Below are 23,615 nucleotides of genomic sequence, written 5' to 3'. Positions count from 1 at the left end.
AGATTCGGCTCCAAAGCCCATATGGAGAGGCTGGAAGAGGTGAACAGGGAGATTGAAAGCACCGGCACCTACCAGCTCAAGGACACAGAGCTCATCTACGGGGCCAAGCACGCCTGGAGGAATGCCTCCCGCTGCGTCGGCCGGATCCAGTGGTCCAAGCTGCAGGTGGGCAGTCAGCCTCAGATACTATGAAGAGCCCTTTGGTGGGGTTGTGGTGGGGGGGGAGGAATGAGCTTTAAAAAGGGTCAGCTCCTAGCAGGGGCACTTGGTGGCTATGGTGAGCTCTCAGATGGTGATCATGGGGTCCCACATTCTCAGATCATGACTGAATCTGGCTTATATCTTATTTAGCCCAAACAATCTTTTTTAAAAATTGAATTGGATGTCTCTAGGTAGGGCTTATACTCTCCAGTTTACTACAGACCCCACTTGCCCCTTTTGTCTTATACCTCCTCTCTTTCCTTATTTACATTATCTGCCTACTCCCTAAAAGCATTAGATTCTGTGTCCCCTGGTGTGACTTTTTTTTCCTCTAGGGAATAGTTTCGTTTTGGAAGTAGATTAGTTATCAATCTCGGGTGGGGGGGGAGGGGTGTCTGATTTTTTGTTGTTGTTTTATTTTTAAGCCCCTAATCCCTAGGAGCTCAGAGGAGATACAGGCAGCCCATGTAAAGTCTCTCCTCTGCTCACATCCCTTTCCTACATTCACGTACACTCCATGCCTACTTTTAGGGGATTTTTCCTGGTTCGATTGGCCATAGTTATTAGGGTAGAAAAAAAGATAAAACCCAGCCCGGGGCTCAGTAATGACATGCTCACTACTCCAGGGGGGGCAGCAGCCGGGGAGGGGGCGGCTCTGGGCACTCCTCCATTGGGAGGCCTGCCCTGGGGGTGATGAATGGGGAAGGAGGAGGTGATCATTCCCACAATATACCCCTTGCAGGTGTTCGATGCCCGCGACTGTACCACGGCTCACGGGATGTTCAACTACATCTGTAACCATATCAAGTATGCCACCAACAAAGGGAACCTCAGGTGAGCTGACCCGCTTAGGGGAGCGGAGTCTGATGTCCCCCACATCGTTGACCCTTGGGTCTGGCGTTCACTCCCCTGTGAAGGAAATGCTCCACTTCTTTTCCCGGGGACAGGTGTCAAGCCAAGAGAGGTAGCCTGACATCCTCGTTCTAACCACCATGTGCCTTCTGTCCCGGGAGAAACAGACTCCCGTGTGGTTCGCAAGACTACAGCAACCAAAATCACGTTTATCCCACAGTTCAATATCACCCACGGCGGAAACAGGAAGGGATGTTTCAGATTCCCAGGAATAGGAAAATCCCATTGCCGGTGGTGACCTGCTTTTACCACCTCCTGCTCTGTTGCCTGGAGCCACCTCTGAGGCTCCCTGGGTTTAAAAGGCAATTTCTCTTCCCGCTGCTGTGGGGACCACCGTTTCTGTTTCCACCAAGCTGAGCCACACCTGGGACTCCTCTTGCCCTCCGCGAAGAACAAAGCCACAGGGTACAGGCCAAGGCAGGAAGGCGCCAATGTGAGCTGGTGGCTTCCACGTTGCCAAGTCTCAGCTGGGGGAGGAGCAGCTAGAAGGGAACAGCTGGGGCCCCGCAGACAGGCGGTGACAGTTGTTAATCCTGCTCCCTCAGTCCTGCCCCTGCATCTGTTCCCAGCAGCTGAGGACCAGCCCCATCTTGGGGCCATGCAGGACCACTGCAGGGATATTCCCACAAGCCCTCAGGCTACACTGAGCTCATCCCCAAAGTGGCCTATTGGCATTAAGCATGGGCTTTCTTGGACGAGTCTCTTCCTTGAGAAGAAAATGGTGTTTGCCAGCTGAGCCCACCAATAGGAAAAGACCCTGTAATTTAAGCCCAGGGCCTGCTTGGGAAATTCGTATTCAGATCTTTTTCCTAAAAGACCTTACCCCTCAGAAAACAATCAAGAGCCCTCCTGTGTATCCTAACGTTAAAGGAGGGCCCAGTCAAGGTCTTGGCCTCAAGGAGTTTATGGGTTATTTTGGTAGCTTTCAAATGGTGCTGTGATGGGGTAATATGGGGGGCGGGATGTCCACAGGGTAAGCAGTGCACCTTTGCTTTTTTCAATTCTGTATTGGGGGGGCGGGTCTAAAGGAGATATTCTATTGATGAAATATTTGGCTAATTTTTTTTTTTTTACAAGTTTGAAACTACACATCTGCACACAATGAGAGGCCATAAGAGAATGTATACCATGTATAGAAACTATCTAAGCATAAAGGAGGAAGGTGGACCAGGGAGATGAAGGGAGGGAGAGAGATGTATCTCAAACAGTACAGGGCATTAGACTTGCCATTTTGCGACATTGTGCTTAGGAGACTTGGGAGATGGGAGGTGTGAACCTGTTCCGTGTCCTCCATTGGCTCATTCCCACACACAGAGTAAGTATCCCACCCCACCGTGTGAGATTCTGGAGTTTCTAAACACACTTTTTGAATATATATAAACAAACACAAACAGGCTTTATCTGCTGCTCAACCAAAGAAACAGCCATGTGGTTTAATGCTGGAGGGGAATGCTCACAATTTTACTCAGTCTGTGTTCATCTCCAATATGGCACCTTTGCTAAGAGATTTTTAAGAGCATCTTTGGCTCTATATGACTTCCGCCTTCAGCCTGGGTTCTAGACTCACCCCGAGGTGTGACACACCACTCCCTGCAGTATTAAATGCAGTATTGTCTTGTGCAGACAGTATGACCTAAATGTGCTCAAAAGGAGGCCCTGGGAACTCGGTAAGACAGGGGATGCTGTGTGGAGAAAGCAAATTTGAATCGGGCCTTGAAATTGGGTACATGACAGCAGAAACAGACTCCAACCAAGGGAGCAGCAGGGCAGGGTTCCAGGGGCAGGATGTGAATGGGAGCAGATGTGAGCATTGGGTTGGACCTATGATGTCATCCCCATGTTGACACAAACCAGGATGTGGTTTCCATAGCCTAGGATTTGGTCCGTGGATGGAATGGATGAGTCCAGGTAACAGGAGCTCCTGGCAGGAGATAATATCAAACCACTTCGTGAAAAAATTACTCTCCTTTCCATTTGTTTCAATCCTTCTGATGGTACCAAAGAGGATAAGGCATCATTATAACACCTCTCCAAAACTCCAATTTCCCTTTTAACAAAACACGAGCAGGGCTCCAGTGAGGTGCCTTCCGTAGGCAACCACATGTTTCTACAATTTAATAACAGTACACGGTCTCACAGCTGCCTATTTAGGTGGGCAAGGCCAGGGGCGATCTTCAGTTTTCTTTCAAAGTAAATAAATATGAGTACAAATGGAAGTTGATCTCTTATTAATCGTAAGTCTGTAGACTTTGCTGTGGTACAGGGGGTGAGCAAATGGGACAATAAATAATGATGGTGGTAAAAGAAAGACTGAAACTGGGAATCAGTGGTGAGCTCTTAAAAGGAAAACAGGATCTGATGTTTTTTCCCCTGAGGATTACCTGCTGCAAAAGAACTTTCTGGAAAACTGGCCCAAGTCAAGATTGAAAGTCTCCAGTTAGAGAAGCATTCTCTTGCCTTCAGTGAGCTGGCACCAGGCCTCCTATCCTCCACCCTTCCTCACCCAGCGGTCCAGTGGAGAGACAGAGCAAGGTCCCTCCCCTTCCAACAGCTGCTCCGTGGGCCCTGAGCCTTATGCACTCATTGGCCTGGACGACACTTTTTCCAGTATGTCCCCAAAGTGCAAGCCCAGCCCTGGTGCGAAACGTCCCCCTCTCTCCGCCACAGATCTGCCATCACCATATTTCCCCAGAGGACCGACGGCAAGCATGACTTTCGAGTCTGGAACTCCCAGCTCATCCGCTATGCTGGCTACAAGCAGCCTGACGGCTCCATCCTGGGGGATCCAGCCAGCGTGGAGTTCACAGAGGTGCGTGCCCCCACTCCTCCCCACCCTGGTCTCTCTTCCCCCCAAACTGTCTTTATCCACAGACTTCTCTTAGTTTAATATTATCGTAGGGAGAGTGGTCGGTGAGGTACAGCTTACTCATCTCCAGAGCTCCTGCTCTGTTTGCCTCTAGTCCTGCTGGTTCTGCTACAGCTGGTCATTTGGTCATTTTCATGCCATTACCTTGCCCGACCCTCATGATGGGAACTATTGCCCCATTTCACAGATGAGTAGACTGAGTCTCACCAAGGCCAAACACATTATCCAAGGCTACTAAAGGAACAGAGGAAAAGCTAGAAGTACAGTTCCAATCTCCTGCCTTCCCCTGGGAGGAGAGGAACTGACATGTGGAAGCCATGTCTGGCCTCATCTCTTCTGAGTTGGGTAATATGTCAGACTCATACCCTTCATTCATTCATTCATTTCCTTGTACAACATTTCTACCCACCCAACCCCTCTCTGGACAGACTGGACTCTCCAGTACCTCCACGGTTGCTGGCAGCCCAAGTCAGTTCATAAAAGCCACTAGGAACACAAATACCACCTTCTCCCCATCCAGGGCTCCTTCCAGGTGGTGATGTGGACAGACAGCACAGGTAAGGCCTGGAAGCCTCCACCAGCTATGCCCACAGGAGACATAATAGGCAGAGCCCATGCCTGGAATATCTCACGCACACAGAGCTGGTACCCCTTTTATTTGTCACCCACTCAGCAGCCATTCTGCTTTATCTTTGTTCTTTCCTCAAACTCCACCCCACGAGCGAGCTGCTTAGGCTAAGGGCTACCCCACACCCTCATCGCTGCTGACTTCATTTGCAAGTGGCTTTTCTTATTAAAATATTATTATCCTGGGGAGGGGGCTATAACCAGGGCGACCAGGAGTCAGACCTGTGTCTTTTAGCCTCAGCCAGACTCTCTGCTCCACTTGGCTGACCTCTAACTGTGTACTTGGCTGACCTTGTCCTTGTGGCCGCCGGAACAGAAACGCCATGGCCTCTCCCTCTCCTTCTGTCTCCAGAAACCTCACTGACACAACATGTTCTCCTAAACCCACGCTGCTGTGCCTCCTCTGTCTACTAACCCAGCAGAAAGAGTCACCCCAAACGTAACCACAGAACTGTAACTTTCAAAACCCCCTCACCCAGTACGGCAGCCGCTGGCTGCATGTAGCGAGTGACCACTTGAAATGTGGCGAGTCCAAACTGAGACATGCCCTAAGTGTAAATAACACGGTCTCAGAGACAGAGAACAAAAAAAGAGTGGAAAAGATCTCATTAGTAATTTGTATCTTGATTACCTATTGAAAAATAATATTGTGGATAATATCGGGCTAATCTATTTCTATTTATTAATAAATTAATACACTTATTGTATTAATAAATATAGTTAATTTTATTTTAAACATCTTTAAATATATTAATATTAATAATTTATTTAATAATTTATTATTAATCAGTTGGTGTTTAATTATGTTATATATTATAAATTTCTATATTTTATTGGATTAATAAATGAATTGCATATTTAATTTTAATGTCAAATATACTATTAATATATTAGTATTATTACTATTAATATATTAATATTATATATACCATATATATTATATATATGCCATATATAATATATATTAATACATAATGATATTAATATTTGATATAGTAATGCTTTTAGTACAGTATTAATAAATTACTGTTACTATAATTAATTACTATTACTATAATTAATATCGTGCTATAATTCATAATTATTTAATTTAATTAAATATTATTGAAATTAAAACTTTTTAAAATGATATATTATTTAAATTATTTTCACCTGGTTTTGCTCTGGGGTTTTTTTTGTTTGTTTGTTTGTTTGTTTGTTTGTTTTAATTTTTAAAATGTGGCTGCTAGAAAATTTTAAATTACTATGTGGCTCGCTTTATATTTCGATAGGATAGCTGCTCTAACAGATGCATTTTATGTGGTCATTCTGAGAGATCTGCCCTCATCAAACCTGGTACATTTTCTTCATGCCTTAGGCACCGGATGCAAACACTTCCGGAGCAAGTGCATAGGCGTGCCCAGCCCTGTGCGAGGGCACCACAGATGCAAGAGTCAGTTCAGCCCTTGCTCCGGGAGTTCCCAGTTGGCAGGGAAGACCTGGAAAACATAACCAAGTGAGGGGCTGGAGGACACGTTTGCTTTCTGTCCCGTGGGACCACAGAAAGTTATACTAGTTACGTGATGATGTCAGGGAGAACTTCATAAAGAAGGTGGCCGTGACCCAGAGCCTCCAGGGGGGCTGCTGGCGGGCTTGCACTGGGGCCTCTGCCCCTCCCCCCATGGCTGTTGTGTCTGGAGGGTCTGGGGCATGGCGGCCTGACCTGGCGGGTCTGGTTGCAGATCTGCATCCAGCAGGGCTGGAAACCCCCAAGAAGCCGCTTCGATGTCCTGCCACTCCTGCTCCAGGCCAACGGCAATGACCCTGAGCTCTTCCAGATTCCTCCAGAGCTGGTGCTGGAAGTGCCCATCAGGCACCCCAAGTAAGAGGGACTGGCATGGGGTGGGTGAGGGTGGGTGGATTTACCCAGTGCCCCTCTCTACCCAACCCTGCACCCCCCCGGCTCTCTCTCCAGCCCAGACAGAGGCTGAAAGGGGGTCTTGGTTCCTACCCTCACCATGGGGCCAGGGCAAGGTGGGCTCCCTCAACATCAATAATTCCTCCTTCACCAGCCTAGGGACCACCATCTTTTCTGAATCAAAATCTCCCTCCTTATAAGTCAGATAGAGAAGGACAAATACTGTATGATATCACTTATATGTAGACTCTAAAAAATACAACAAACTAGTGAATATAACAAAAAAGAAGCAGACTCACAGATATAGAGAATAAACTTGTGGTTCCGGTGGGGAGAGGGAAGGGGAGAGGGGCAATATAGGGGTAGGGGATTAAGAGGTACAAACTATTATGTATAAAACAAATAAACCTCAAGGAGATACAGTAAAACATAGGGAAGATAGCCAGTATTTTATAATAACTATAAATGGAGTATAACCTTTAAAAATTGTGAATCACTATATGGTACACCTGTAACTTATATAATATTGTACATCAACTATACTTCAATTAAAAAAAAAAAAATCTCCCTCCTTACCCCACTCCTAAGCCATCAACCCGGACCTGCCCTTTTTCCAACCCTAAGGGCTGAAAGAGCAGAAACACCTCCTGTGTCGTTGTGGGCACAAATTTTAAATAGAGGGAGCCATTTAACACTCTATGTGACCTGATGCAGCTCAAGGTCAAAATCAATTTGGGTTCCCTTTTCTCCACACCCTCTCCAGCATTTATTGTTTGTAGATTTTTTGGTGATGGCCATTCTGACCAGTGTGAGATGATATCTCATTGTAGTTTTGATTTGCATTTCTCTAATGATTAATGATGTTGAGCATTCTTTCGTGTGTCTGTTGGCCATCTGTATATCTTCTTTGGAGAAATGTCTATTTAGGTCTTCTGCCCATTTTTGGATTGGGTTGTTTGGTTTTTTGTTATTGAGCTGCATGAGCTGCTTGTAAATTTTGGAGATTAATCCTTTGTCAGTTGCTTCATTTGCAAATATTTTCTCCCATTCTGAGGGTTGTCTTTTGGTCTTGTTTATGGTTTCCTTTGCTGTGCAAAAGCTTTTAAGTTTCATTAGGTCCCATTTGTTTGTTTTTGTTTTTATTTCCATTTCTCTAGGAGCTGGGTCAAAAAGGATCTTGCTGTGATTTATGTCATAGAGTGTTCTGCCTATGTTTTCCTCTAAGAGTTTGATAGTGTCTGGCCTTACATTTAGGTCTTTAATCCATTTTGAGTTTATTTTTGTGTATGGTGTTAGAGAGTGTTCTAATTTCATACTTTTACGTATACCTGTCCAGTTGCACTGTTGGTGGGAATGTAAATTGATACAGCCACTATGGAGAACAGTATGGAGGTTCCTTAAAAAACTAAAAATAGAATTACCGTACAACCCAGCAATCCCACTACTGGGCATATACCCTGAGAAAACCGTAATTCAAAAAGAGTCATGTACCAAAATGTTCATTGCAGCTCTATTTACAATAGCCAGGACATGGAAGCAACCTAAGTGTCCATCATCGGATGAATGGATAAAGAAGATGTGGCACATATATACAATGGAATATTACTCAGCCATAAAAAGAAACGAAATGGAGTTATTTGTAGTGAGGTGGATGGACCTAGAGTCTGTCATACAGAGTGAAGTAAGTCAGAAAGAGAAAAACAAATACAGTATGCTAACACATATATATGGAATCTAAGGGAAAAAAAAAAAGTCATGAAGAACCTAGTGGTAAGACAGGAATAAAGACACAGACCTACTAGAGAATGGACTTGAGGATATGGGGAGGGGGAAGGGTAAGCTGTGACAAAGTGAGAGAGTGGCATGGACATATATACACTACCAAATGTAAAATAGATAGCTAGTGGGAAGCAACCGCATAGCACAGGGAGATCAGCTCGGTGCTTTGTGACCACCTAGAGGGGTGGGATAGGGAGGGTGGGAGGGAGGGAGATGCAAGAGGGAAGAGATATGGGAGCATATGTATATGTATAACTGATTCACTTTGTTATAAAGCAGAAACTAACACACCATTGTAAAGCAATTATACTCCAGTAAAGATGTTAAAAAAAAAAAAAAATCAATTTGGGGCCGGGATGGGGCTGTGAGGGCTGTGGCCAGCAGCACAAATAGAATTTACACTTCTCGAGAGTAAAGAAACTCCACAGTAAGACCCTGGCCTCAGGGGCAAAATTGATGGAGGAAGCACCAAAAAAAAAAAAAAATCAATCATCAAGATAAATAGTATTTTAATGTAATATTTTTTAAAATAAAAATTAACTTTTTAAATATATCAAAACTTTAAATACAGACCAGGTCAGGGCTGAAATTAGGGGGAAGCAAGTGAGGCGAGTTAGGGCAAGGTGGGAGCCTGTCTTTATTTAAAGTTTTGGTATTTTGTTTGTCATGGATTTTTTTTTTGCATTAATTTTGATTTTTTAAAAAAACATTGAATTAATTTAGAATATTGTGTAAATAAATTAATAGTATTGATCTTGATCCCTGGATTTGTTGGTGCCCCCTTAAATTTTGCACCCAAGGCTAGTGCCTTACTTGCCTCACCCTAGTCCAGGCCCTGGAGAGGGAGCAAGTGTCCTGAGGCTCCTGACACTGCCCAATATCTGGGAACTTACCCAATCTCCCTGGTGAAACTTGGCCTTCATTCATTCATTCATTCACTCATTTGATACTGTTTATTATTGCCAGTCTGGGCCAGGCATTGTGCTGGGTTTTGTAGATGACTTGGTCCCCGCCTCCATGGTGCTTTCAGTCTCAAGGAGAAGATCAGTGACCCAAATAACCACTTAATTCCAATAACGTGCTGCAAAATAAGTTTTATGGTACCTAGAGGCATAAAGCTTCCTGACCCAACCCAGATCAGGCATAAGGGAAGGCTTCCCAGAGTCAGTAGCATTTTAGCTGAGAATGAAAGGTGGGTAAGAGCTGAACAGGCACAGAAGGAAAAGAGAAGGAAGGAACTGCCGTGCAAAGGTCCTGAGGTCAGAAGGAACTCAGTAATGCTCACTTTCTCCTGGATTCACCTTCAGGGTGGGTTTAGGAGATAAACAGCAGCCCAAGGCAATGGTTCCCAGGCCTGGATGTCCATCCAGATCACCTGGGAAACATGTTAAAGTGCATATTCTCAGGCCCCAGCTGTGGAAGCTGTGATCCCACAGGTCTGACATGAGCCCAGGAATTAGGTTCTGGCATAGTAAGTCCCAGTCAGTCACTGGTATTTCAGCGTCCCCAGACTAAGGATATCCCACCTGCGTGTCTTCCCATGAGGCTCCTGCCCCATGGTGAGCTGGGCTGTGCTGCTCTCCGCAGGTTTGAGTGGTTCAAGGACCTTGGGCTGAAGTGGTACGGCCTCCCTGCTGTGTCAAACATGCTCCTGGAGATCGGCGGCCTGGAGTTCAGCGCCTGTCCCTTCAGCGGCTGGTACATGGGCACAGAGATTGGCGTCCGCGACTACTGTGACAGCTCCCGATACAACATCCTGGAGGTGAAGTCCCTTCTTGGTCATCATGATGCAGAAGCAGAAGGCAAAGGGGATGGGCTCAGCTGTCCTTTCCCACAGCTGAGCTTTGGGGCTTGGAAACTGGAAGAGGTTAAAACAGAATCTGCAATTCTGGGGATGCCCCCTGGCCTTTCTGAAGGCTTCCGTGGCATTAAGAGTACGTGTACTAAAAAAAAAAAAAGAAGAAGAAGAGTACGTGTACTATGTGCTATGTGACACCACTGCAAGCACTTTGCATGTATTAGGTGCTCATTTAATCCTTACCACAACCTCCAGGTGTGATAATTCCCCTTTCACAGATGAGGAGACTGAGGCCTTTGGGAGGGTTAAAATGACAACGAGCTCATGATCATACAGCTAGGGAGTGGCAGAGCTGGGACGTGAACCCAGTCTGGCTTTTTTTTCTTTCCCCCCCCCCCACCCCGGCAGTCTGGCTTTACGATCCGAGTTCATAAGCATTCTTCTACACTGCCTGTCAGTGTCAAACCTTGTTAGAAGGTTTTGAGAATGACCGATGAACATGGGACATTTTTGGTCTCTTTTCTTAAAAAACAAGGCTTGGCAGTGATTCCCCACCACGTACATTTCTGGGTGGAGGTTCTGATTCTCTCCAGGGCTGAGTCATCCTGATCTACTAAAGAGTGCTGGGGCGGACTGCTCCCTGGAGCTCCACTTTGGTGAAAGCGTCAGGATTGCTGTGGTTTTGTCAGCAAATGTTGTCTGTAACCACAGTCTGCTGTGATTGGCCTTGTTTCAAAAGAGGACACTGAGAAACAGAGAAGTTAAGTGCTGAGCCTACGTCACACAGTAAATAAAGCACAGGGCAAAATTCGAACTCGGAACCAAACGTTAGGTTTATATCGTTAAAATCCATGGGTGTTCACCTGGGTGGACCTTAAGGGCATTATGCTAAGTGAGATAAATCAGACAGAGAAAGACAAATACTACGTGATCTCACATATATGTGGAATCTAAAAAAGCCAAACTCCCCAAAACAGAGAGTAGAGTGGTGATTACCAGGGTCTGGGGAGGCGGGGCAGGAGAACTGGGGAAGATGTTGTGGAAGTGTACAAACCTGCAACTAGCAGATAAATAATTCCTGGAGATTTAATGCACAGCATAGTGATTATGTTCAACAATGATACTGTTGTAAATTTCAGAGTTGCTAAGAGACTAGATCTTAATTGTTCTCACCACAAAAAAGAAATGGTAATTATGTGATTGGATAAAGGTGTTAACCAACCCTACAGCGGTAATCATATTGCAATATATAAATGTATCAAACCAGTATCTCTCACACCTGAAATACACATAATGTTATATGTCAATTTAAAAACATTCCACGGGCGCTGGCCTGGAAAACAGAACCAGGGGGCCTCAGCCTCGCCACACACTGGAATTACCTAGGGAGTTTTATTATGCTGCGGTCCCACTCCCCAGAATTTGGATGAAAGTGCTCCAGGGTGGAGCCCGGGCACCGGTATTTTTCAAAGCTCCCCAGAAGATTCTACTGGGAAGCCACTGATTTATACAAACTCCTGGCAGGAAAGGAAAAAACATTTCCAGGCAATTTCCAGAAATGTGGCTCAAGTAATATTTGGGAATTTTTAAAGTCATATATATTTTTTTTTGCATTTTCTTGCAACCAATTTCTATTCTTTTAACCAAAATAATGCTGTAGAAGTAACAATAGCAGCATGACTGGCTGTACACACTCTCTTCTTTTATAAAATAACTCAAGTTTTATATGTATTTATGTAAAGCAGCGAATTTCTTACTCTCTGTGTTTGTATCATCGCTAAAAGACCCCAAACAGACCCTAACACCTCAGCCTCAAAAGAGTAAATTAATGTCTGCTTTCGTGATCCCTGCTTACATTTCGATTGCAAAGAGTAGTCACTGGGTAACTTAAATGAGACACGCTCCCACCCCAGCCTTCCAGTTCTAACTGCCATTATGTACAAATGACATCTGGGGCTGGGAAGCGATTTACCCAAACTTGAGAAACTGTCACATTCTAACCCCATAATGAGACCTAGGTTCCCGCAAGTGACTAGAATTGACAGAGGAAGGGAGAAGCCAGGCTCTAATGAATGGATTTGCTATGGGGTCTTCCCTGCTCCTGACATCAGCTCCTGCTTTAGCTGGAGCTGTAACATAAATGTCAGGAGTTGTTTCTTCCAAGTAGTTTTGCCAAAGGAATCGGCTGGCTGGGGAGCCGCTCCCAGGTCTTGGGCGTTATGCATCTCCCTGGGCTCCAGCCCTGAGGCCAACTGGCTCTGTGGCCTGTGAGCAAGTCTCTGCAGCTCTCTGAGCCTCAGTTTCCTCATCTGTCAAGTGGAGTAGGCAGGCGTCCCCATGAATTCAAAATACCCATGATCTAGATTCCAGGCAGTGGCCACTCTGGAGATGGAACAGGATGGGTGGAGAGCTTTTCCTACTAGAAGGCAGCTCATGTCACTCCCAGACCCACATCTCTCCTTAAAGTCCCCCAAAGACCCTCCTCATCATATTTGGAATAAAATCCTCACTCCTTAGCACATCTAGCATAATCCAGTCCTGCATCTCTCTCTCACCAACTCCCCCTGGCTCCCTACCCTCCAAATACACTGGCCTTCTTTCTGTACCTCAGTGCAAGCCTGATCCCACCCCAGGGTCTTTGCATGCTGTTCTCTCTGCATAGAACATTCCCTCCCAAGATTTACAAATGTCTTGCTTCTTCTCATCATTTGGGACTCACCTGTATGCCACCTCTGCAGTGGTCCTTCCCTGACTATCCTGGTTCAATACATCCTGCCCCCATATCCCTCTTTATCCCATTTCCTCACTTTTTTCTCTTCCTAGGAATTAGCACTCATCACAATATTACCTATTTCTCTCCCCCACTAGAAGGTAAGCTCAATAATAAAAGGTCCAGCCAAGTCCCTCTAGTCTCTTGATGCTACCAGTGGGTCCTCAATAAAATAAAATAAAAAATTTGAGTAAGTGAATTAGTCTACATATGAGTTGATTAATTAATTAAGAATTTCATTGGTGACACTAGCCCTGTCCCTCTTTAGTCTGAAATCCAGAGGTGCCCCAGCCTATGAGTCTGTGTTTCCTTCCCCTTTCAGGAAGTGGCCAAGAAGATGAACTTGGACATGAGGAAGACGTCCTCCCTGTGGAAGGACCAGGCACTGGTGGAGATCAACATTGCCGTGCTGTACAGCTTCCAGGTAGTGCCAGGGCACACCTCCTGGCTGCCAAGCCTCAAAGGGGAACTAAAACCTTTCAGAGTCTCGGGGCAGAAGGTCAAGAGCCCAGCTCCCAGGAACCGTCCTTGCAGGGATCTGCCTACCAGTGAGGTGTACTTCCCATCATGCATGCCTTCCTCCCCATGATGGATCTTGGGTGGGGACCACTTGAGAAAGAGGCAAAAAGATAGGGGTTTTGTGACTTGTTGCTTATGATTTTTTAGAATTGAAATGACAAACATCTGGGAATTCCCTGGTGGTCCAGTGGTTAAGACCCCACACTTCCACCGCAGGGGGCATGGGTTCCATCCCTGGTAGGGAAACTAAAATCCTGCAGGACGCATGGCGCAGCCAAAAAAAAAAATAAAGAAAGAAATGGCAAACATCCTCTGTGTCTTGCCACTTCTTAGGCAGTCAGACTTTCACCTAACAGAGACAAATACTCATCGTCGTGATCAGAAGCATAGGTCCCCCAAGGCATGTGGCTCCGTGGTAAATGCTTTTATATACAGTATGATAGCTTTAAAAATTATCGGCTAAACCATGACACTTTTGAGAGCAAATGGGGGACACCACTAATAATTGTAACAGTACAAGGGCATAAGCTGGGATTCTCCTGGGCAAATCAGGAGGCCCACAGAACAGAGGTCACTCTCTGTAGTAGAAACCAGCTCTGTCCTCTGAGGGTGATGGTTTGGGAGGCTAGACCCCCATAGACATACATGGGAGGCATCCACAGGCAGTAGAATGAACATATCAAATCATGTATAGACATGAATGTAAACCATAGGTCCCCATGTCAGGAATAGGGAGACTGGGTATACTGGGGAATGTATATCCCAGGGAAGAGACCAGTTGAGTTGGGATGAGGGAGAAGGAAACCCCCTCCCTTCCATCTCTACCATGGAGGAGTGAAGTTTTAGGAATTGTTGAAAATGAAGGTGGATGCTTTGGTAGACTGGTACGAAGATTGGCGAGCCAGAGATGTGAGTGAGATGAATGACTGGAAAAGAAAAGTGCAGGAAAGGGACAGAGTTTTGTGGGCAGAAAAGGAAGACACTGCCTGGGCAAGGTAAGAATCCAAGCCGGCCGACTACAACGGGCCCTGGGGCTGGGTTACGCGGACACTCAGTCCACCCAGCTCTGCTGTGATTGACTTGTTTTCATTTTAATAAACTCATCCTTATTACTTAAAATTGTTTATTCTAAGAGGATTTTGTGTCACCATCATAAATGGAGAGCCAGTACCATTTGCCATAAATAGAAGAGAATTGTAAATTTAAATAAATATATAAACAAATACACACAGGGAAACAACACAAAGTTGTTGGATTCTAGTTGCCTGAGCTTCCTCTCTCATTTAAAGAAAAAAAAAAAAGAGAGAGAGAGAAGGAGGAAGGACAGAGGAAGTTTGGCAAGAGAGGTGTTTCTCCTGGGTCTAATCAGGATTGAAAGAACAATGCAGAGAATCACCTGCCTGGAATCATCTCCAGGACCAGCCTTTGGGAAACACTGCTCTATGGGCAAGGGAGTCCCGAAATACCCCAGCTGCTCTTTCCTCCTGACTCCTTGTCCCCTCTCCTCCTCCCACAGAGTGACAAAGTGACCATCGTTGACCACCACTCCGCCACCGAGTCCTTCATTAAGCACATGGAGAATGAATACCGCTGCCGCGGAGGCTGCCCCGCTGACTGGGTGTGGATCGTGCCCCCCATGTCTGGCAGCATCACCCCCGTCTTCCACCAAGAGATGCTCAACTACCGACTCACCCCCTCCTTCGAATACCAGGTCCTGCCCCTCCCCGCCTCTTTCGTGCTAAGTCTTCAATATCCGGTGTGTGTGTTATGATTAGAGCACGTCTCAACTCAGACTTGCATTTCGGATGCCCAAGTGTAGCCACCATATTGAACAGCACAGCTCAAGCTGAAAGACGAATGGAGATGAAATGAGTAGTCCGGGGTCACAGGGAGAGTGTTTGAGAGGGATTCTGAGGCATGAGTGGGAAGGTCTAGCAGGACGGTGCAGGGAGGCTGGACCGGCCACTCTGTGCCAGGACCCCTGTGGTCGCCACTGACAGAATCGTTCCCTTCAAGGGCTAAGGGTTGGACGTGGCTGGACAGCCACAGGCCCCCAGGGAGCCCTGAGCATCTCCCAAGAGGAGCCAGGGTCCCTCACTGCAGTGACCGTAGTCCTCTCTTCCCAGCCTGACCCTTGGAACACCCACGTCTGGAAAGGTACCAACGGGACCCCCACAAAGCGGCGAGCCATTGGCTTCAAGAAGCTGGCAGAGTAAGTCTCCTAAAGTAGGTGGGGATGGGGGATGGATGTGCCCCCGAATTCAGAGAGTCCCAGAAAAGAAGGCTGGAAACATGCTTGCGCCTCTGCCCTCTTGTGTGACATGATTTCTCCATTTTCTCCAACCCCCTCATGCCTCCTTTGCCTCAGAGTCTGGGATGCAAACATCACCATGACTCTTCTCCTTCCCGACCTTCACTTTCCTCCCCCCACTTTGCTAAATTCTTGTCCTGGAGACAAGTGTTGTGTTGATAAACCAGCTCTCCAATTAATAAAGTTGGCCATGATAATGATAATAGATTTGTAACCTTTGCCAATTTCCGTGGTGTAAATACTCCCACTATGGCCAGTTTCAAGCTCTCAACAGGAAGTCACTGAAGCCAGAGTTGGGAGGAGCTAGGACAAGCTGGCTGCAGCCCACCACCGCCTAGAGAGGCCTCTCGTCCAGGGCTGAATCTCATTTCACTCACTCATTCACTCATTCAGCCAACAAATGGATACTAAGTGCCTACTCAGTGCCAGGCACTGTGCTGGGCTCCAGAGATGCCATCATGAGCCAGGTAATGTGGTCCTGCCCTCATGAAGCTCACAGCTACCATCAAGGAATGATTCATGGTGCCATAAAATAGACTTCAGCCAGTTTGGGAGGTCAAAAGGGGCTTCCCGCAGGAGATGACAATTGAGCTGAAGGATGAAATGAATAAGACTTCACTGAGAAAAGGAGGGAGGGACGAGGGTTAGGGACCAAGGCTATTGAAGAGTAATTGTCCTGAAGAACTCGTGGTCAGCCAGGGGACCGGCTGACCAGTGGGGTGGGGTTGACTGAGATGGTTTAATGGGGATGCCAGCTTTCTGTCTAAAGATAGAGAACTCCCTGATCCACTCAGCAGAGACCCTCTATTTGGAGCTCACTTTTTGGCAGAGGGGCTAGTATGCACCAAGCTACTTAGTCACTTTCCTCAGCCCCTCGGGTCCAGCTCTCAACAGGTGACTGGTAGGTCTTGCAGGGACTGAAACCTAGATCCTGGCTCCACTGATATGGTCCACAGGATCTCTCCCTTCTCTCCCTCCCTCCCCTTTCTCCTTCCACCTAACTTTATCTTGCAGCCAAGCAAGAATGCATCAGCAGCCATTCTTTCCCTAACAAGAGCATCACAGATTCTCAGGGACAGCAGCCTTTGGCTTCAGTTCAGTTCAGACTGTCTCTGAGGGAAGAAGGGAGGGAAAAATCTAAAGAATTAATTGCACTATTAAGTTCGGGGTAGAAACCATGGGAGTTAATTATAGATGCTTTTTTACGATCCGATCATTCAAAGGGAAACCTCCAGGCACCTTTTATTCTCTTCTGTTTCTCCCCCTTAGCTCCCAGTGCTCTGGCGGGCGTGGGTGGTTTCCCTGATTCTAAAAAATGATGAATTTACCACCAATAATCCCCAGGTGGGGGTAACTAGCAATTTGTCTACTCTGAGATTCCTAGTTAGAACAGGGATGCTTGCTCGGAAGGTGAGCCCAGGCATTCATAGATGGGAAGGAAGAAACATTGGTTCTGAATTCTCCATTTAACTAGAAAGAGCCTCGACTTGACATTTAAACTCCCCAGGGCTTTGGTGGTAGCAGTATGTTTAAAATCCATTCCTTCTTTTGATAGATACGTATTTAGTGCCTGTTAAGTATCAGCCTCTGCAAGACCCTGGATGTGCATGGCTGCTTAAATCAGACTTGGTCCTTCCTTTGTGGATTTATGAACCTCTAAAATCCCTTCTAGCCCAATACCTGGTGATTTATTAGTGATTCGTTCTCTCTCTCTCTCTCTCTCTCTCACACACACACACACACACACACACACACACACACACACACACACACACACACATGAACGTAAGCCCCATGACAGCCATTTCTCTGTGTTTCCATTCCTATAACAATGCCTGGCACATAGCTAGGGACTCAACAAACACTTGATGAAAGAACAAATGAGTGAAGGAATGAATGATCATCTTTTGGAGCAATGCTTGGCAAACCAAGGTTCTCAAGACCAGGATCAATTAATCAAGTAACAAACTAATAAAACTAACTAACCATGTTAGCTCATGACCAGTTGGTCTGGAGTGACTTAAGAAAGGGATCAATATGGCACCTATACTTGCACTTTGAGTATCCCTGAAGCCATCAAAGATTAGGAGAGAAAGTTCCCTCCTATTAAATTTCATGGATCATGTTTCTTGCCCAAAAGTCCCAGCGTGGCATCCTCCCTCCTTTCTGCATTTCCCATTTTCCTCTCCATCCTCTCCCCTCCAGAGCCGTCAAGTTCTCAGCCAAGCTGATGGGACAGGCCATGGCCAAGAGGGTCAAGGCTACCATCCTGTACGCCACAGAGACGGGCAAATCGCAGGCTTATGCCAAAACCCTGTGTGAGATCTTCAAACATGCCTTTGATGCCAAGGTTGGTAGGGGGCAGTGCCAGCTCTCTGACCCTTCATGGTAAAGTTGGCGAGGGGAGAGAAGGAATTCAGCAAAGAAGAATCCTTTGAGAATGGGTGATAGCACATCTGAAGATGCCCATCAACTCACTCATGCACATTTGCATATATTTCAGGGGACTCTGATGGTTCTCTCCCTGGGAACCCTCCAGGAGTCCAGGAATCATAACCCCCATCCCAAGAGCAAAATATTAGAAAGTTTATGAAAGACAATTCTGGAGTCAGTTTGGGAAGCTCTGCCTTTAATACATTTCAGTGGGTTTCTTTGCTGCAGGAATTCTCAGAGCCTTTAATCTGCACGTACGTGTTATCATTCCCAAAAGAGGAGAGGAGAGAATATAAATGTTTCCCAAAGATGTTTGCTTCTGGATCACTTACTTTTAAGGAGCATCTCCGGAGACTAGGCTTCCCTAGAACCTACTTTGAGAAATGTTGCTCAAGTAATGCTAAGATATAGGGCAAAACAATCTTTCCCTAAGGCGGGTATCTCAGACCTGTTTGGCCCAGGTCCTCCACGCTGCTGGACAGAGGATTAGAAAGGAAGCAGAGCAGACAATTGGTCAAATCCAGCTGGGTCATTCCCAGCCTAAATGTGATCAAGAAGATTCCAGCATCCTTTGGTTGTAAGAAGCCCAGGAGTCTTAATCAAGATCTGTCTTTACTGACAGCCAACCCATTGCCCCAGACCCTCTGTAGTCCTTCAGGCCACTGGTGACCACAGAAAGGTCCCACACTGCCAACAAGCTATTAGTTCTGCCCACTTGAGCCCATTGAAATAGTGGCACCCAGAACCTTTGGATCTCCTTCCAAAGGAGATGGCTCAAGATGACTCATCTTCTTCCTCTCTCTCTTCTCTTCCCCCATCACTTTGTTCTCTCCTACCCCTTCTCTCTTCTCATCACCTTCTTCCTTCCTCTTCCCACCCCTCATTCTGCCACGCAGGTGATGTCCATGGAAGAATATGACATTGTACACCTGGAGCATGAAACTCTGGTCCTGGTGGTTACCAGCACCTTTGGAAATGGAGACCCCCCTGAGAATGGGGAGGTGAGATGAGCTTTTACCTGTTCTGGCACGTGTTTCCATCAGCAGAAAAGAGGGGCATCGGTTATACCTGCTATTCAGTAGCAAATCCTCCAAAGCCTCAAAGCCAATGACCTCAATTTGGATCCAAGTTCTGCCAAGATTGGACAATTCCAAGTCTTCAGTCTATTGGTGTCCACTGACTAGCCGATCCCTAGTGAAAATGTTGTCACCTGAGTGAGCTACCTCTTTGAAATGGATGCTCCAATCAAGAGCTTGGTGTCCCCTGCTCCAGATGAAAGAAGCAGGGACAATATTTGTGTAGAAAACCACAAAGGGGATTTGTGTGCTGGAGGTGGTGAGGGGGAGTCCACACCTGTAGCCCTTTATAAACAATCCTCTTCCACATGCAGCATTGCTGCCCAGCCTGAGCCCCTGACACCCTGGCCCCCAGGCATCAGGCTCTTCTTTTGCCAGTTAGGTCCCCAGACCCTCTCCCCGACCCCGTTCCAGATTTAATCACGCTGCCTCACATTTTGCTTATCTCTTTCGGCCTCCAGAAATTTGGCTGCGCTTTGATGGAAATGAGGCACCCCAACTCTGTGCACGAGGAAAGGAAGTAAGTGAATGACCCGCCAGTGTCACATGACACCCTGTGAGGGTAACTGAAAATTGTCTTTTGGCATCTGGGGCTCACATCTGAGTTCTGGGTAGTTTTGTGACCTGAAGTTCATTTGTGACTGATTTTAACCAGTGGGTGTCTATCGTCCTCTGGGGCGGATTATTTGGTCTTTGGTCACTTCGCAGCCCTGTGCCTCAGTTTCTTTTTCCATCACATTGGGTTTCTTCCACCTGCATGAACTTTCTAATTTGTAAGAATCAAGTTAGAAAATAGATGTCAGCATCCTATGAAAAGTTGAGCACTATGTAAATATCAGTTCTTATTATGGCCGCCCTTTGGAAACCTACATTCAGAATCAGTGACTTTCTTTCCCTAGAACTTTTCCATCTGATGGAGTTGCATCCACTAACGTGGAGGCTGACCTCAAAAGGTATCTCGGGAATTCCCTGGCTGTCTGGTGGTTAGGACTTGGCACTTTCACTGCTGAGGGCCTGGGTTCAATCCCTGGTTAGAAACTATAAGATCCCACAAGCTGCACAGTACAGGCAAAAAAAAAAAAAAAAGGATATCTCATAAGGTGAAAAATGCCTGAGGTCAAAAGATGTTCCTGATAAAATAGCATCTAACATGGGGTTCGGTTCTAAAAATATTTCATAAGGTGACAAACACCCGTAACCAAAATTACCCTTGAAAAACCCTTAAATCCCCCCAAAGTAGAGAACATACGGCACGTGCACACAGAGCCGCCTTTCTGTGAGAGAACCGCAGTGTTTCCACCACCACAGAACGTGTCTGAAGTTGAGCATTGGATGCCATGGCTGGCTGGTGGTTAGAGGCTGCCTTCTGCACAACATCCCTCTTGGTTTTCTTTCAGCCAAGCACACATTGCCAAACTTGCCTACATTCCATATCCAGGGGACAGCTGAGTCCCAGGTGGTCAGCCTTCCTTCTGTGCTCAAGGCCAACATCTCCGTCCTCACTCTCCCTGCCTCTCTCCTTCCCACCCTATCCTGGTGGCCTCCAGTAGGTCCCCCTCACGCCTCCTTCAGGGAGAGATAGGGCACCATCCATTCTCCCCTCTAGGTACCCGGAACCCTTGCGTTTCTTTCCCCGTAAAGGGCCTCCCCTCCCCCGAGGTGACACAGAAGTCCACGGTCTGGCTGCAGCCCATGACAGCCGGCGCAGGTAGAGCGTGTGTGTGCACGTGTATGCCTTGCGTTCATGTGTGTGCATGAGTGGTGTGAGGGCTTGTGTGCATGTTGGTAGGTATGTGTGCGCATGCCCGATGCTGCAGCATCCAAGGCCACACCCAGGTCTCAAGGAGACCTGAGTTCTAACCCAGGCTGTGACACTAACACTCTGAGTAACCTTGAGCAAGCTGCTTGACCTCTCTGGGCCTCGTCTTTCTCATCTGCCGAATGGGGAGAAACTACCTCTGCCCCCAGCCACCTCTGGGAGCTGTTGCAAGGATCGAAGGATAATAACAAAGAGGAACGCATTTGGAGAAACCTCGAGCCTCATACAAACACAAGTGCTGTTATTTTTACCCCACAACCGTCAACCATCCTTCCCACACTAACAACACAGCCACCCCCTGATATGTTACAGGACTTATTTGGAGAAGTGACTCAATGTGAGACTATTTTAGGGCAGCAAATACACTTACATATATTTAGAACTTTCCTGATGCTGGAGCGAAAACTTTGAAGAACATCCAGCTTAGAAACCCTGCTGCCAGAATGTGCAATTTCTTTTTTTGGCTTTTGCACTCAGATTTGTGTGTTGAGTTTTTGTGTTTTGGGTTTTGATTTGAGAGTTTTATGGCGTTTTTTAGTTTAGGGGTTTGTTTTGTTTTGTTGCTCTTGGAGACGTTTTTGGTTTGGTTTGGTTTGGTTTGGTTTTTGCCTTATCTGAGAACAAGACTTACCACTTTTAAAGGAAAACTGGAAAACCATTCATGGTTTTGTTTTTTTTTAAATCTCGAGGCTCCTGAGCCTCTGATGCTGAGGTCCCGATGACATCTTTCTTCCCCTTTGAAACAACTTCATAAGAAAACCAGTCTCTTTTCAGGCTGTGTCAGTGCTGAACATTTTTCATGTTTACTTGAAATGTGAAATGTGAGAGACCCTTGAAATGTCTAAAGACCAAAACTTCATTGAAAGAGAATGTTGTAATGGTTACCAGTGGGGAGAGGGAAGGGGGAGGTGCAAGATAGGGATAGGGGATTAAGAGGTACAAACTATTATGTATAAAATAAGCTACAATGTTATATTGTACAACACAGGGAATATAGTCAATATTTTATAATAATTATAAATGGAGTATATAACATTTAAAAATTGTGAATCACGGGGCTTCCCGGGTGGCGCAGTGGTTGAGAATCTGCCTGCTAATGCAGGGCACACAGGTTCGAGCCCTGGTCTGGGAAGATCCCACATGCCACGGAGCAACTAGGCCCGTGAGCCACAACTACTGCGCCTGCGCGTCTGGAGCCTGTGCTCCGCAACAAGAGAGGCCGTGATAGTGAGAGGCCCGCGCACCGCGATGAAGAGTGGCCCCCGCTTGCCGCAACTAGAGAAAGCCCTAGCACAGAAACGAAGACCCAACATAGCAATTAATCAATCAATCAATCAATCAATCTTTAAAAAAAAATTGTGAATCACTAGATTACACACCTGTAACTTAATATCGTACATCAACTATACTTCAATTTTTAAAAATGGAAAAAGATTTTTAAAAAGAAAGAGAATGTTGAATGGGGTAGTCCTGCACCATCCAATAAACCTTTCTACGAGCATATAAATGTTCTATATCTGTACCATCCTGTATGGCAACCACTAACCACGCATGGCTGTTGAGCACTTGACACGAGGCCAGTGCACGTGGGGAACAGAATGGTTCATTGTATTGAATTTGAACGAATTTACCTTTAAACAGCCACACACAGCCTACGGCTACTGTAGTAGACAGCACGAGTGTAGTTCTTGGCTACTCAGTGTGAGGGGAGGAGACCAGCAGCATCTCCTGTTAGAAATGCAGAATCTGAGGCCCTACCCTGGACCTACTGAATTAGGATGTGCTGCTTAGCAAGATCTCAGAATGATTCCTGTACTCATTAAAATTTGGGAAGCAAGGAAACATGGTCTGATGGGTTAAGGAATGGACTGTTCTTTCTGTTCTTTCTTTCAAGTGTGGTCCGAAACTTTTCTCTTTTTTTATCAGTTTTAATATTTTTTTATCGAAGTATAGTTGATTTACAATGTTGCGTTAATTTCTGCTGTACAGCCAAGTGATTCAGTTATACATATATATATACAATCTTTTTTTATATATTCTTTTCCATTATGGTTTATCATAGGATATGGAATCTAGTTCTCTGTTCTGATACAGTAGGACCTTGTTATTTATCCATTCCGTATATAAAAGCTTCCATCTACTGACCCCAACCTCCCACTCCATCCTCCCCCCACCCCCTCCCCTTGGCAACCACCAACAGGTAACATCAAATGATGTCTAGGTGTCATTTTTGGCAGGCAAGGGTGAGTTGATACATTCTAGACAAAGCCATAGGTGTGTTATGGTCTCACTCAAGACCCAAGGGAAGGCCCTAGAACCAGGACTGGTGATTTGGAGAGCCATCGAGTGTTGACCCCAGGAGGGGGCTCCAAGCCAGAGCTCACAGACTCTCTTTCATCTTGGCAGGAGCTACAAGGTTCGTTTCAACAGTGTTTCCTCCTACTCCGACTCCCGCAAATCATCGGGCGATGGGCCGGACCTCAGAGACAACTTTGAGAGCGCGGGACCCCTGGCGAATGTGAGGTGAGCGAGGGGCCCAGGGTGTCAGGGACGACGAAGGCTCTTGCAGAGCTGGACTGAGTTACAAAGTGGGCTCTTTCTTGGAGG

The 23,615-nt window shown here is 46.2% G+C and overlaps 1 protein-coding gene across 5 annotated transcripts in view; it reads left to right on the top strand.

Moving 5' to 3' along the window:
* The window catches only part of NOS1 (nitric oxide synthase 1), a 198,683-nt gene that overhangs the window by 143,210 nt on the left and 31,858 nt on the right, over positions 1–23,615 (top strand). For 3 of the 5 annotated variants that reach the window (XM_082416750.1, XM_082416751.1, XM_082416752.1), the window contains exons 6-18: positions 3–165; positions 944–1,035; positions 3,781–3,922; positions 6,328–6,467; positions 9,870–10,044; positions 13,173–13,274; positions 14,886–15,080; positions 15,496–15,581; positions 17,886–18,030; positions 19,010–19,114; positions 19,651–19,709; positions 20,796–20,897; positions 23,415–23,531. In XM_082416750.1, coding sequence (XP_082272876.1) covers positions 3–165; positions 944–1,035; positions 3,781–3,922; positions 6,328–6,467; positions 9,870–10,044; positions 13,173–13,274; positions 14,886–15,080; positions 15,496–15,581; positions 17,886–18,030; positions 19,010–19,114; positions 19,651–19,709; positions 20,796–20,897; positions 23,415–23,531 — 1,623 coding nt within the window. The remainder of the gene's footprint in view (positions 1–2; positions 166–943; positions 1,036–3,780; positions 3,923–6,327; positions 6,468–9,869; positions 10,045–13,172; positions 13,275–14,885; positions 15,081–15,495; positions 15,582–17,885; positions 18,031–19,009; positions 19,115–19,650; positions 19,710–20,795; positions 20,898–23,414; positions 23,532–23,615) is intronic. The other 2 variants (XM_082416753.1, XM_082416754.1) reach the window with 1 other exon arrangement.

This window comes from Balaenoptera physalus, assembly GCF_965194825.1.
Source record: "Balaenoptera physalus genome assembly, chromosome: 12".
NCBI lineage: Eukaryota > Metazoa > Chordata > Mammalia > Artiodactyla > Balaenopteridae > Balaenoptera > Balaenoptera physalus.
This window is presented reverse-complemented; position numbering and strand designations above follow the sequence as displayed.